This window comes from Epinephelus moara, chromosome 24, assembly GCF_006386435.1.
Source record: "Epinephelus moara isolate mb chromosome 24, YSFRI_EMoa_1.0, whole genome shotgun sequence".
NCBI lineage: Eukaryota > Metazoa > Chordata > Actinopteri > Perciformes > Serranidae > Epinephelus > Epinephelus moara.
In genome coordinates, this window is record NC_065529.1 from 15,156,148 (window position 1) to 15,170,943 (window position 14,796).

The 14,796-nt window shown below is 42.0% G+C and overlaps 1 protein-coding gene across 1 annotated transcript in view; it reads right to left on the bottom strand.

Moving 5' to 3' along the window:
* Positions 1 to 8,772, bottom strand: part of LOC126385512 (low-density lipoprotein receptor-related protein 1-like) — a 79,461-nt gene extending 70,689 nt beyond the window's left edge. Inside the window, exon 1 of the mRNA XM_050037264.1 lies at positions 8,166 to 8,772. Coding sequence (XP_049893221.1) covers positions 8,166 to 8,262 — 97 coding nt within the window. The 5' untranslated portion in view covers positions 8,263 to 8,772. The remainder of the gene's footprint in view (positions 1 to 8,165) is intronic.
* Positions 8,773 to 14,796: the final 6,024 nt, after the last annotated feature.

Sequence of the window (14,796 nt, forward strand, 5' to 3'; positions counted from 1 at the left end):
GGATTTATATTGTGCATAAATGATTTAAATAGATAGGTTCAAACTTTGGCAGCAACAACATGCGATATAGCCTCCATTGTGCACTGAACAACACACACAGTCCATTCAGACTGACACAGAGCAGCAAGTTAAGCCTATGTATGCTGTTGGTGTGAACGGGTCAACGCAAGTCATCCGACCTGACCCTGACTCTGCCTGGCCTCTGCGCTAAAGGGTGATCATGGGTTCCTGTTACTTACATATAGAAAAGAGAAAGGAAAAGAAAGAAATACAATAAAGATGCACATTTTTTATGTCAAGTATAAAAACAACACTGCAAATGTGACAAGCCCCTTAAAGCTGATGGAATTACACTATATCAAAGACTCAGCAGTGATGTGTACAAAACTGTAGTTGCTATTCAAGTCATGTGGGAAAAAATGACCACAAACAGACATTAAACTACATAAAGATGCTCGACTACAAAGAGATGCAAAACCAGCACAAAGTTGCTGTGTCTTGCTCCTGTGTAGGAGAGGTGGTGGGGCCTTTTGCATATCTGTACCCAGGGGCCCACTGTCTCATAATCTGCCCATGATCACATTCATACCTACGTATATTACATAGCCATGTGAAGGACTGCTGCTCATTTATAATGGCTTCATCTCAAATGAAGTTTCTTATGACACATAGAACTTTCGCTCATTCACACACACTCTAACTCACGCTGATACAAATGTATCTGCTGAATTATCAGGGGAGTATCATCTCTTCAGTAGATCATTCCCAGACTGATAATAGCAGCTGCTGCTCTCACACCATAAAGTACAATGTCTGTTGCTTCCACTGCGGGCAATATATCAGGGAAAAGTGTATGGATTTAATATTAAAGCGCTTTTCACATAAAACTAAAGTGAGCTACGGCTATAAAGCAAAGTGATGGTTTTCTCCGCACTTGGATTTACAACAAGTTAAACAAAGAAGCTACAGGACAACACATTAGTGTTCTGGACTTCAGATTTAAAGCTGCAAAAAGCACAGCCCAGTCGCCAGAGAAAAATGTTGGCATTATACGTTTCTGCAAATAACGAATATTTTACATTTCTACGTTTCATACGTATCATATCAACATTTCTAAAGTGATGTATTATATGAGCTGACTCCGTCATTTGGTGTTGGAGGGGATGGTGGATGTTGTGTCACTTAGGCAAGACACCTGCCAAGCTGCAGACCACTGTTGGAGACAAACAACAAAAACTGCTGTGATTTAGCGTCCCAGCCCTGTTTCTCCAGCAGCCTTTCAGGCAGTTTTTGGAGAGTTTTGTAGCCACGCCTTGCTGGTTTTCTAGCTGGGATAGTGGCACGAAAGCGGTTGTTGAGACATCGCTGTGTTTGCCATATTAACTAAAAAGGTGATAATATGTTGATGTAGTATACCCAGCAGGTTCAGCTGCCCCCAAGTGGCCAAAAAACCCCCAGCACATTTCTGCCTTTAGTATTGTTTTTTGTGTGCGTGAGTCAACTGTTGTTTGGTACACAATGACAATGTCATCAGCTGACCAGATACCATAACCCTAATTGAGGTAGCTATATTTTTTACTTATTAATAAAGTTGGACAACTGTTACACTGCCAACTAAAGAGACATGCCCCAACAAATTTCATCAACATTTTTAAACAGCTGAGTATGGAAAGCTCTTATCGAGGTTTCACCGCACTGGACCACCGAGACAAACGTAATAATGACTCTGAATTAAAACCTGGGTTGTCTGTTCTCTCTCATTAGAAGCACTTTGTATTATTCGATATTCAGTGCACTTGTTTCTTATCCCCATATAACACAGAAAGGAATATGGCAAAATGGCATCTCTTCCTTGGTATTAACTGAGCAATGTTTAACCTTTAGTCATCATCCAGGAGGGATTTCTGTCATTTTGTCCCAAGAGAGATAGTAACCACTGAATCAGACAGATTTTCCAGCCAATACAGCCTCCACCTCAGCATTTGGTCTTGGCTATAAATCAAAGAATTCTGGCAGGTAGCGCTTTGCACTTTTCTAAGCCTGCATTCACCAGTGGTTTTTTGCCTTATCCTTACCTTTATGTATTGATAGCTGTGGTGTCAAAAGTTGCTGGCTAATGTATTGTGAATATACATGTGCGTGTTCATGATATCCTCCAGCAAGTTTCTGCCCATATTCTTTCAGTGGGCCTCCTGAGACCGTGTTCTATCTCCCATCCTTAAATAGCTCCTTCTAGATAGTGTTTCTCAATCACTGGGTCACAACTCTAAAGTGGGTCATAGGGCGGTTCTGACAAGCCTGGCCACATGTACCCAGAGCACTTTGGCGGTACTAGATGTCAGCTCTTAAAAGCCTTCCGCAGTGTTTTCAGGCAATTATATAAAAAAAAAAAAGTCTCTTTTGTTGATCCTTTCTAATTTGGGAGTTGGGAGCAGGGTGGGAAATTCTTCTTTTAAATTGTGAGCATCCAGCCACTAAGAGATAAATGCCACTCTATAGTAAGTCATTATTTAGTGTCTAAAATCTACCAGCCACTTTCTCATAACTGGTGCTAATTTCCCTCCCTGATTGGGAACATCTTACACTGCCAGTTAAAAAAAAAAACAATAATCCAACATTTTTAGAAATATGTCAGAGGATCAAAACCAGTCTCATATCTGTCTATTCAGTGTGAGTCTGGAGCCAAGAGACATTTAGCTTAGCTTAGGGAAATGGCTAGCTCTGTTCGAAGGTAACAAATCCACCTGCAAGCATCTCTAAGGCTCACTGAATAACATGTTGTATTTATTTGTTTTATCTGCACAAAAAAAAAAAAAGAATTAAAACAATTCGTAAAAAGTAACACGCACCTGGCCATCAAGCAGGTTGCAGTGACATCAGATGGACATTATCATCATTCAGGGGTGATTCAGTGTCAAATTTCAGTGTCGATTCACAAAAGATTTAAGTAGCCTCTGCTGCTGTTGCTATGCTACTGCGATAGCAGATACTTCATCAGTTTCAAACAAAAGATTTTTGCCGAGCACAATCAGAAGAACAGCTTGAAAATCCATGATGATAAGTAGCTGGCTACCAACAGCCATTGCACAGTGTGATAGTAAACAACGCTAAAGAGGGCGCTGCTTTAGAGCGTCATTGACTCGATAAGGGAATCATCAGCTTAGGACACACATCCAAGTGGGTAACCCTGTTGGAGATGAAAAAGCCCTGCCACACTGGGCCACCACGCAGAGTCAAACCGAGTCAAACCAAGCCGGCATGTGTGTACGGAAAAGGGCTACAAGATTGTCCTCTGGTTGCCTTAGAGGTGCTTATAGGGGAATTTGACACCAAGCCAATGGTAGGCCGTCATACATTATTGGGTAATCAGTGAGCGTCTGTCGCCCCGGTCTTTGCGGTGTGTTCCACACCGTTCGCCCTTGTTGGCCTTTGTCAGTCTATTCTCAGATGATTCAGCATGTTGAATCAGCTTCAGAGACAGCGAACACCCCCCCCCCCCATGAATAAAATCCCTCTGATTTGAAGTTCAGCTCAGTGCAGAAGATGAGAGGCGGAAGTGAGGAAAGTAAACAAACAGCTTAAGTCAAGAGGAAGCAAGATCAAATCAAACTTATTATATAAGGTAAAATTATTTTTCTTAAGTCACTGAGCTCTTTAGCAGAGACGTTTCATGATGGTTAGTATTATTGTTCACTGGTGCATGGTAAATATCCTGTGTTCTGTCAACACTGGATTGTGTTGTTAGGGGCCGTTTCAATGTAGACGCGCGTCAAGCGTGCTCACAATCCAAAGTGACGCCGTAGCGGCGCGCATTCGGTGCGACGCGCCTGTTTCTTCGTGCGCGTGCGCAGCACACAGAGATGGTAAAATCTCAACTTTTTCGAATGCAGCAAGCGCACTGCATGTCATGTGATAAGATTTAACCAATCAGCTCCACGGACCTGCTTCTTCCTTTCTGTCCAACGGACTTCACAACATTCGGTGGTGTGAAAGGCAGCAAGCAATGGAGGAGCAACTGATCATTCTTGTCCAGGGATTCCCAGAGTTATATGACCTGTCTTCGTCGTACTACTTTGACTCCAACAGAAGGAACAATGCCTGGAGAATTATCAGCTCGGAGCTTGGGATAACTGGTGAGCATGATGATACGCTATTTTTATGGCTAACGGTAACTTTTTTACTCCCCCTGTGAGAGACAGGCGGTTTTGGTTGCTTAGTAACAGCAGGCACGACAGTAGCGCAACCTCTGAAGCGCCTTGGATAAAAGGAAACGGCACAGCTGGCATTTTCCACGCGCTTTTAGACGCTACATCTGAACGAGGCCTTAATATGCTAACTGGCTAACTAGCATCATGGCAGTCTTCCAGTTTCCCTATTTGAATAATGATTATAAACTACCGCCATTTGCTGGCATGGACAGTTACTTCCTCTCACACAGGTGACGTGAGGTGACGCAACAGTCCGCTTTCTTAACCGCTAGTTCTTTGGTGTCTGTTTGGTGTGTCTGGGCCTTTCTAGTCTTTATGCCAAGATAAGCTAACTGGCTGCTAACAGGCTGGCAAGAAAGTGAATCAACATATCTCCAAAACTATCCCTTTAAGGCTCAAAATGCAGTGTTCTATTGCATTAAATATAAAAAGAAGAAATGAGGGGAGCAGTTAACAATGCTGCAAGTACCTTCATAAATGGATAAATTTACTGTGACCATTATAAATTAATACCTCCAGGGCACAAAGATCTCACATCAGGTGTGACGCAGTTGTATTGTCAGTTATGTGCCAGTTGGAAGTCTATGGCTACAGCAGCACAGAATTTCATTATGACTGTTCAGCCACATAAACCATCGGTGTAATAATGAGAGTGAACTTTACTTAGCCTCTGAGTTGTTTTCCCCAGGAAAAGCTGCTGACCAGAGTACTGGATTTTATATCTGCTCAGTTATGCAGTCGTGGCTGGTTTTCGCTGTGTCATATAACGCATTTAGGCAGTAACCAACACTCTTTTAGTTACGCATGATCTGAACCACATATTTATAGCAGTGTTAAATATACTCTTCCTCTGTTATTTGCATTATCTGCTTTTCTACATGCACTTTCAAATGCTTGTGTGACATAAGGTCAATAGTGATGAGGACCTCACAAATGCACTCTGTTTTTCCATATTGCCCTGAGTTGTCAGTAAACAATAAAGTGGTAACCTTTTGGCCATGTGGATGTCATTGTGATGGCAGTATCACCCCAATAAGAGCCAAATGCTGGCCCAGGTCTAAGGCCTCTAACAAATGTTAGAGCAGAAGAGTCCACAGGGGGAAAGTGCCAGGAGAAGCACTGGATGGTGAGTTAATTAAGAAGAGAGGAGCCTGTGCTACTAAATGAATTAACATCTAAGGGAAGAAAAATAAGGAGATGTGAAATGAGGAATGACGCATTTCAGATATGGAAGGCTCACTTCAAAAACATTTAAATGGAAGTCTAACTGAAAAAAACAGAAATGACTCAAGTCAAAATTCCAGCTGTCCTCTGTGACAAGATGTGACACATTTCTCCATTTTTATTTTCATAGGAAACATCACATAAAGCCTCAGGGGACAGCACTGTCCATTTCTGAGGACCACTGATCCCTTTTTGAGGCAACATTACAGTACTTTCGTGAGGTGAAACGATGCAAATTCTTTCATTAGGGCCTTTTCTACAGGGCCCCCAATTAGCAGCGCCTTCTGAACAATTTGAGACTGTTCGTGGAGGTCTCCTCTGGGAGACAAAGAGCAGTTTAGACCCAATTAAACACAGGGTTTGTTGGTGGCCCGGGGTCTTTGCTCTGGCTACAGTACATAGACAGTGAGAGAAAATCTTTAGAGGTCTAGAAAATGGAAAAAGACAAGTTCCAGGCAAGTCTGGAAAAAAAAACTTTACTACTAACATATGTGGTTCAAAGGGCCTTAAAAATTAAAGAGGCAATCAAAGAGGTCAAAAAAGCAATTTAGCTTTGCTTGAAAGGGAGTAGCATGCAGTCTGGCTTCCTACAGTGACATGTCAGCTATGGTCTGCTGAGGTTGGCTTCAAATTCGGGGTGTTGCAATTACAGGCAACCAGGAAAAATCAGAGTAATAGGATAAATCTCACATTCAGTCTGGCTGATTAATACACATTTCAATGTGTTTCCTTGAAAGGCTCTGTCAAGCACAGCAGCCTCTGCATCCCACTGAGTTTTCAAGTAAAGCTAAGGTTTGGCGATCTCCTCTGGTGTACTGCACAAGGCTGACTCATCAAATCAAGGCATTAAGACTGAGAGGGAGGAAAATTTCACTGAAACAATAACAGTGCGTCGAGGCAGAAACTGTTTGTTTAAAGGCAGCGTTTCTCAGCTGTTGCTGTCGGCCGAAGGAGGAGCGAGAAAACTGCAGGTGATTGCAGGCTATCCAAGTCAATCTTCAAGGTGGTAATTTATGTGGATTTTGCTCCCTAAGAAGCTCACAGCGCTGGATTGCCAAGTGCAATGAGATGACTTCAAAGGCAGAGGGATGCTTTTATGGCTCGACGATGAATCTCACAAGATGCGGCCTGTGGTTTGACTCAGTCATGCGTGTTAAAGTCCTACAGGATTTAATGAAATGTTAAATTTAGAACACTGATTATCTTTACAGCAACTGGTGCTCCTTCTTGGAGGCAGCTTTACTGCAGTGAAAAGTTATCTAAAAATATTCAGACATCCCCAAGATGAATGAGAAGCAGCAGATCTCTGCGAACAAAAAAAAACAAACTCACATTCCCTTTTCACCTGCAAAGAATTTAACAAATCTGTCTGCACTAACTCCCCTTTGATGACGCCCTTTTCCTTTCCTTACCAAACAGAGGAGCGCGTGAGTGGGACTGACTGTGAGGCTTAATAGTTTCCAGAAGTTGTTCCAGCCCGAGAAGGTGTGTGTTCGCAGGGTCGTAGGGGGGAGCTGTTTTGAACTCTTCGCTATTTGCCTGCAGATCACAATGTGACTGTCGGCATTCAGGGGTTCCCAGCCTGTGTGATAAGCTGAACAATCATACTGATACACAACAGTGACGCAGTGCTACTCATGCCTGTCAACAGCAGCACGAAACATCTGAGCTTATAGAGGAAAAACTAACTGGGATGATTGCATATAATCTACTCATAGAATCAGCCACATACTCTTTCTGATATCAGATCAAAACCACACACAAATCTGATTCCTCTTAGGGCAACAGAAACAAGGTTGTAGGTTTCAACATCGAGAACACACACATATGAAAATTGAATTTCCCTCGGGGATTAATAAAGTATATAAAATAAATAAAAAAAATAAATAAATAAAAATAAATAAAGAAACAGGGGGTCCTCTGCCACAAAATTTTGAGCATCAAACACTTAATTTCCTGCATTCTGGTGATTTTCGTGCACCATTTTGTGCCTTTTCTGCACCAATTTATGATATCAATGTCTTTAATTTTGCTGCTGCCATGTCTGAGGGACACAAATGCACATGCTCTACATATTTAGGGGGCTGTGACCCCTGTGCCCCCCCCCCCTTTAATCCACACCTATGTATAGAAAATGACAGTGTTGTTTGACTTAAAGAATAGTATGACTGCTGTCATCACACCAGCACTCAGTAAGATCTGTTGAACGTGAACTGACTGAAGCCCAGACACATTAGATACACTCCAGCTCTCCGCAGAATGCTCCAAAGCTGACATATTTACAGACATGACACCATGATCATGGGTTTGTGTCTGATTGCTGCAAGAAGAAAGAAGAGGCATCGATCTGTAAACAAGTGGTTGAAGCGGGTATTTGGGGCCTTTGCTACAATTTCCATCAGTGACTGTCCGTGTGAATGTGTGAGAGTGCCTGTATCCAGCGGAGGGCAGGAGGAAATGTGCGATCGCCGCTGTGACATTGCAATATTCACATGTGGCACTGGGAGACAGAAACAAAAGACCGCTTTAATTGTCTCGCCTCGGTTTCATCCCCTCCACGTTGCTCCACTCAGCCGAGCAGTCATTCCTCCAGGGCACAGTCTACTCTCCTCACACAAGCAGACACAAAACACCACAGACCCTGTCATAACCAGCATGCACACACTTAGATTGAGGTTTTTTTTTCTCCTCCTGAGCATTTAATACAAGACTGCTGAAACCAGCTCTGCTTACCATCTATAGCCCTTGCCGGAGCGAATACTTCCAAACTGTGCAACAATCCCAAGAAAAGCAATCCTGTTGCCAACATGTTGGCCACGGTGCGCAACATTGTAGCCTATCTTGAAAGAATATTAGTCATCAATCGTCTCTTGGTGCTGTCAAAAGCTGGAGGTTGCAGACAGGCGACGACGTGTAAACCGTGCCCAGGCGGTGATGCTCCACACTGGAAATCCGCTTTGTGAGTGCGCAATGAAGCTGACAGGGATGCTGCCGTCTGCCCACTCAGAGAATATTTTTTTTGCAGACTGTCAAAGCAGGAAAAAAAATAAAAGAAAGCCGAGGCTTCTCCCAGCCCGGGGTTGTTTAGGGGCTCCTTGGATGCATGGACAGCCCTGCCACAAAGGCTAGCAGGCTGAACTGAGCATCAAGCTAGCCTGGCTTACAGTCGAGAGATGAAGACAGAGGAGCTGGCGCCTCTAATCATGCAGTTGTTCGTCTTTTGTTCTCCCTGCCCCAGTGGAAGAAGCCGCAGGAGGATATAAAGTAGTAGATCAAATGTTCCTCTCTCCTCCCCACCACCTCTGCTGCTGCTGGCCGCAGATTGAGCCTGAAGCCTGGAGCTCAGTCAGTCAGTGGTCTGAGTGACGTCGCAGCAGCAGCAGCTCTGCTGGCCCTCCCCTTTCTCTCCCTCTTTGCCTCGCTGTCTCTCTCCCTACAGCACCCGACACCCCACCATCCACCTCCATCACATCACACACTGTCCTGTAAACTCACTGCAACAGTGTCTCACTCCCTGCTTTATTTATTAAGTGCGTGTGCCATCATGTATTCATACTTCTTCCATTGTCTGTTAACTTGCAAGTACTTTGCAAGTTTGTTGTGCTAATGTTGATGGTTAAATGTATGGCTATTACTGAAAACAACAACAATCATCATCATCATCATCATCTCTCCTCTAGAGCTTTGCAAAAGGTTATAGAGCAGCTAAGCATCCCAATCAGTATTTAATTAGATACTAGAAAAGCAGAATGTTTAGAGCACTTCAAAATGAAAACAACAGCAACAACATGTCATCAAATCATAAAGCTATTTATCAGATTGGGCGATAGAAGGGTTGATTTAAAATAAAAAACAGTCTCTTAAAATACTTTCAACACATGGGTGGATTATGAAACAGCGGGTCCCTGGGCACAGATACGCAAAAGGCCCCACCACTTCTCCTACATACTGCTGCCTTTTTTTTCTTTCTTTTGTGTGTTTTTGTAGTCCTTATGCATATTGTTGTGGTACTCTGTCTCTTATTAGTCATTATGTGTCTCTGTGAGGTCATTTTGTATCTCTTTGCAGTCCTTATGCATCTTTTTTTGGTTCTCTGTCTCTTGGTAGTCATTTTGTGTCTCTGTGAGGTAATATTGTGTATCTTTGTAGTCCTTATACATCTTTTTGTAGTTCTCTGTCTCTTAGTAGTTGTTTGGTTTCTCTGTGAGGTCATTTTGCATCTCTTTGTAGTTCTTATGCATTTTTTTGTGGTTCTCTGTCTCTTAGTAGTCATTTTGTGTCTCTTTGAGGTCATTTTGTGTCTCTTTGTAGTCCTCATGCATCTTTTTGTGGTTCTCTGTCTCTAAGTAGTTGTTCCGTGTCTCTGTGAGGTCATTTTGCATCTCTGTAGGCCTAGTCCTTATGCATCCTTTTGTGGTTCTCTGTCTCCTAGTAGTTGTTTTGTGTCTTTTTGCAGTTCCTTTGCATCTTGTTGTGCTATTTTTGTGTTTCTTCCTGGTTGGTAAGTGTTAATTTGAGTGGCATTTTGCAGTTGGGGGGGGGGGGGGGGGGGGTGCTTACACTTTGGGCCCCTGGGCCTGTGCACGGTACACCTGTTCAGTAGTCCATCCATGATTTAAAAACATTTTTGACTTTCCATTAGGAGTGGGTGATATGGACAAAACAATAGTCTTTATTTCAAGATCTTATGCAACATGGTGGGTTAACAAAGCTCTTCCTAAGGCTACACTGTAGTCACATTTTGCCAGAATTTGAAAGTCATAACTAGTTATGGCCGTCAATATCCCAGAATTAATTTGTATGCTGGTCACTAGTTCTGGTCCTCCTTAAACTGAGGGCAGGATTTTGTGATGATGCAATGTTGAATCCTCTGTGGACATTTCATCTCATTTAGGGCGGAGGCATATGTTCTTTCAGAATTCTGTCCTCTGAAGCCTACATGAAGGCTGCATCCTTGGGAGGAGACAGTCCTGAAATGGAGAGCCTAATGAATCCAGATCGCTGCTTCACATCATAGTGTGCTATCAAGAATTCATAAGTCATTTAAGTTTAATGGATTCACCACTACCTACAATATTACTGCCAAATGGAAACGTAAATGGGGATCCAGGTGGTAAATGCATATTGAATTAAGCATGCGCCTCTCACTTCTCATTTGAAAATGATGTTGGTAAATGACTTTGGAATACAGGAAATGATTTCCCTACTTTTAAGCTGTGTGCTCAAATTGATTTTTGAATTTCTCTCTCGTGGAGCAATAAAGTCTTCATGATTGATCTTGATATTTCCCTGTATCAATTAATATACATCTTATTTTTTTCACATTTGTTTTGATTTATGTTGTTATTGATAGCCGACATCAATTGTTAACTACCACACTGTCAAACGGTGCCAAATGCAAATGGTTTAATGGAAAATAAATCAAACAAGGCAAGTTTATTTGTATAGCACCTTTCAACAACAAGGCAATTCAAAGTGCTTTACATAAGACATAAAGGCATCAAGACAAGATATAAAAGAAAGACAAGACAAGACTGACATGAGGAGGGAGTCCACAGAAATGTGCTGTCACCATGACAAATAGTGTCACCAGCGTCTTTTCTCCTGCCAGAGCTTAATGAAAGCCGTAATGAGAAAGAAGTTCATGCCACCCTTCCCATATCCCACCCTAATCTGTGATGGTGTTGTGAGCGACCAGGCCACCAGTGCAGCAACAAACAATAGCAAGGATCCCACGCTGGCTTCACCCACAAACACTGCAGACTGTGTTTTTTGGAATGTGCTCTCATGATTCTTCTGGGCCAAGTGCTGCATTTAATATTTGGATTTTTTGATGCAGGGTTGTGTGAGGTACTTATCCTTAGTCAGTGTGTATTACCTACAGAAGACAGCCGTTAGGACATCCCCAGTTTGGAGAGGCAGACAGGAGTACAGACACGGGAGTCAAGCAATGTACTGCTGTGGATGGGGGCAGCATCCAAACTATTTTAGCCAACAAAAAAAGTCCCACCTAAAAAAAAAATCAACATCAGTTTAAGTATATGCTATAATTAGAGTATTTTCACTGCTTTACCTTGCTGTCAGGCAACCTTTTCCCATTGGAAACTGAAGCCATTCTATTAATCTATGCTCTCTTCAAAGCCACCAGACTCTTTTGATAAAAACATGCAATACATCGACTGCTACTGCATTGACTGGGATAAATTCCTTATACAATCTCCCTTTGAAAAATCAGAATTCTCCCTTTAAAGATTACCCCACCCCTTCAGCTTCTCTAACAACAAACTGACAGTTTCTGGCTCCCAGACAAACAAACTTTCATAGATTATCTCTCTACTGCTATGCTGATGACATCCGATTGTGCATATAAACTACAACAGCTTACAAGCTGAGGGTCTGAGTTGTATAACAAAGCAGGTCCAACAATGTGTTCCATAACAGCTCTCCAAATTGGTCAGAAATCCTGGTGTGAGGTTTGGCTCATAGTCTGTTAGAACCATATTGGAAAAGCCTCTCAAAAGACATTGCCAGAAATGCTTGAATCCTTGCACAAACATAGAATCTTCTCTACTCTATCTTTCAAGGCTATTACTAACAGTGCTGCAGTGCACTGTCAATTGTCTGGCTGCAGATACTTCAGGGTCCTAATGATATTATCATAGATTCAACATCACTTTATATTTATCCTTTATGAACTGCTTGCTGCTGTAGGGTACAGGTACAAAAGAAAGTGCAGTCCAGGGAGAGATGATTGTAGTAGAACATGGTAGGGAACAAGTTTAACTGAGGGCAATTCTTGGATGATCAGAGGACCACACAATTGCAAAAACTATTCAGCCAAAGAAAAATGTCTATCCTCTTGCAGCAGAAATGGTCCAAGATCTTCGAATGTACTCAAGTGTCTCTGCCAAAAAGATGGATTTGAGAGACACAACATTATGTGCAGCAGAGCATATGGAGTTAGAGCTATAAAAGTGGAATCTTAGAGGACACTTTGATTACACTAATTTCTTAAATTACAAGTGGGGATGTGAGTTAAAGCCAAACCATGAATCTCAGAGTAAAACAGTGCTGCTTCAGAGCAGATGAGACCAATTTATATCCTTAGACATAGATTGCTTGCTTATACATGGAGCAATCATATTTATCAAGAATATGTAAGATAAGAAGGGCGGCACGGTGGTGTGGTGGTTAGCACTGTCGCCTCACAGCAAGAGGGTTGCCGGTTCTGTGCGGAGTTTGCATGTTCTCCCCGTGTCAGCGTGGGTTCTCTCCGGGCACTCCGGCTTCCTCCCACAGTCCAAAGACATGCAGATTGGGGACTAGGTTAATTGATAACTCTAAATTGTCCATAGGAACGTGAATGTGAGCGTGAATGGTTTTTTGTCTCTATGTGTCAGCCCTGCGATAGTCTGGCGACCTGTCCAGGGTGTACCCTGCCTCTCGCCCGATGTCAGCTGGGATAGGCTCCAGCCCCCCCGCGACCCTCAAGAGGATGAAGCGGTTAGAAGATGAATGAATGAATGAATGAATGAATGTAAGATTAGACACATAATAATCAAAGCCATGGCAAAAACACCAAGGTCTGCTATTTTTTTTGAGTACTTATCACAAACATCAGACACTTATCCTCATGTTGTACTTTTTGACATTTGACAACACTGTGCCATAATCCAAGCCATTTGAAGGACGTGTATTTGTAATAGGTCCATGTATCATATTGTCTTCTGTCATTATATATGTCTTGACAACCAAGATTCAAGCCATATCTTGATTCCTAGCCTTGAGTCTTAAAGATGTCATGATGTGATTTCAACACATGAAATGTACTCTCAAAAGATAAATACTAAGGAAATGGGAACAAATGGAGTCAGTACGAGTTTAAACTTGCCAAGTATTTTGTTGGTCTGGCCAAGGTTATTTTAGTCTGGTTTTTGGAGAAGTATCAGTCACTCAAGGCTCCAAGTGAAGTCACAAGTTAAAGGTGTCAAAGTTGAGTTTGGGGACTTTTTAGATTTACTTACAATCCTTTTTGGAATCATGTAATTTGGGATTTCAGTTTGTCTTGAATCCAAGTCATATGAACGTATGAGTCCACTACTTTGCTATGTGACCTTTATCTTTAGGTCTTCACATCCCCTCCTTTTCTTGGTTAGTTTTCACATACATTTGTTGTTTTGCACTTTCTATTTCAGTATAAAGCACACTCTGGAAACGTTTGGCACAACCTTTTTACATTTTTAATATCCATTTTTTAAAATGTAAATCTATACCAGGTGATCCTGCATAGACAGGAACATATAAACACACATAATCATCCTTATCATACAGATTTGATATGCATTTTTATTATTTACACCGTTAAAAATATTAATACATCAGTTTGGAGTGATTATACCAAATGGTGTACTCTAATTTCCAAAGCCACCTGGACCTGTCTGAGAAATGCTGCACAACACTGACATCTAGTGGGTCTACACTGCCAGTATTACATTTCAGAGAACAATAGGTTCTTTGTGTCAAAAAGCCTTTTTTTTTAACATAACACCAAAGTGACTTGTGGTTTTAGGTATTATTTTCTGACTCACAAGCCAAAGTGTGCCTCTTTCAGAGATTGTTTTCAGAATGATAAAAGAGAAAATCGAGCTGTGATCACTGACATTATCCAGCTAACCACTTAACAGAGCTGTGTTGAGAAAGAGAGTCTTATTGCGTCTTGTCAGTATAAACTGAGCAATCTCCTCTTAATTTTAGGGCCTCGCCACCATTATATCTTTTGAGCTTCTACTTTGCAGGCACCGTGAAGAGAAACTGCTTTTCATTTTCTGAAACAAGGCTGCAGCATTTAAAGAGGCAGACAAGACGTCACTTTAAGCAAGCTTTGTTCTGGGTTAATTCAATTCTGAGGATTCTGAGGTATTTCCCCAATTCGCTCTTCATCCACCCTCGTGTTTTTATTCACACTGAGGTGATTGGCAAATATTGAGGTGCTTATTTTAGTGCTTTTAGCATAGCTTACACATCAATAGTCACACAACAGTAATCTTTAACCTATCAAATGTTGAGTTCCAGTCCAAAAATGTCCTCATAGCAAATGTTTTTGCGCAATCCTGACCTAACTAAAAACAGACCAGACATGCAGTGGAAGAAAAGGGAAAGACACTACGACAAAGACTTTGCACAAAAGAAACACACACACACACACACACACACACACACACACACACACACACACACACAAACAAACATGCACATTTGCTGAGGCATTTTACATTATTCTGTGATCAGTCTGCTGAAGGGTGGTGCTGTTCTCCCAGCAGTTTCTGTGGAACTTTGTAACAGCAACCAGGCAGGCTACATGCTT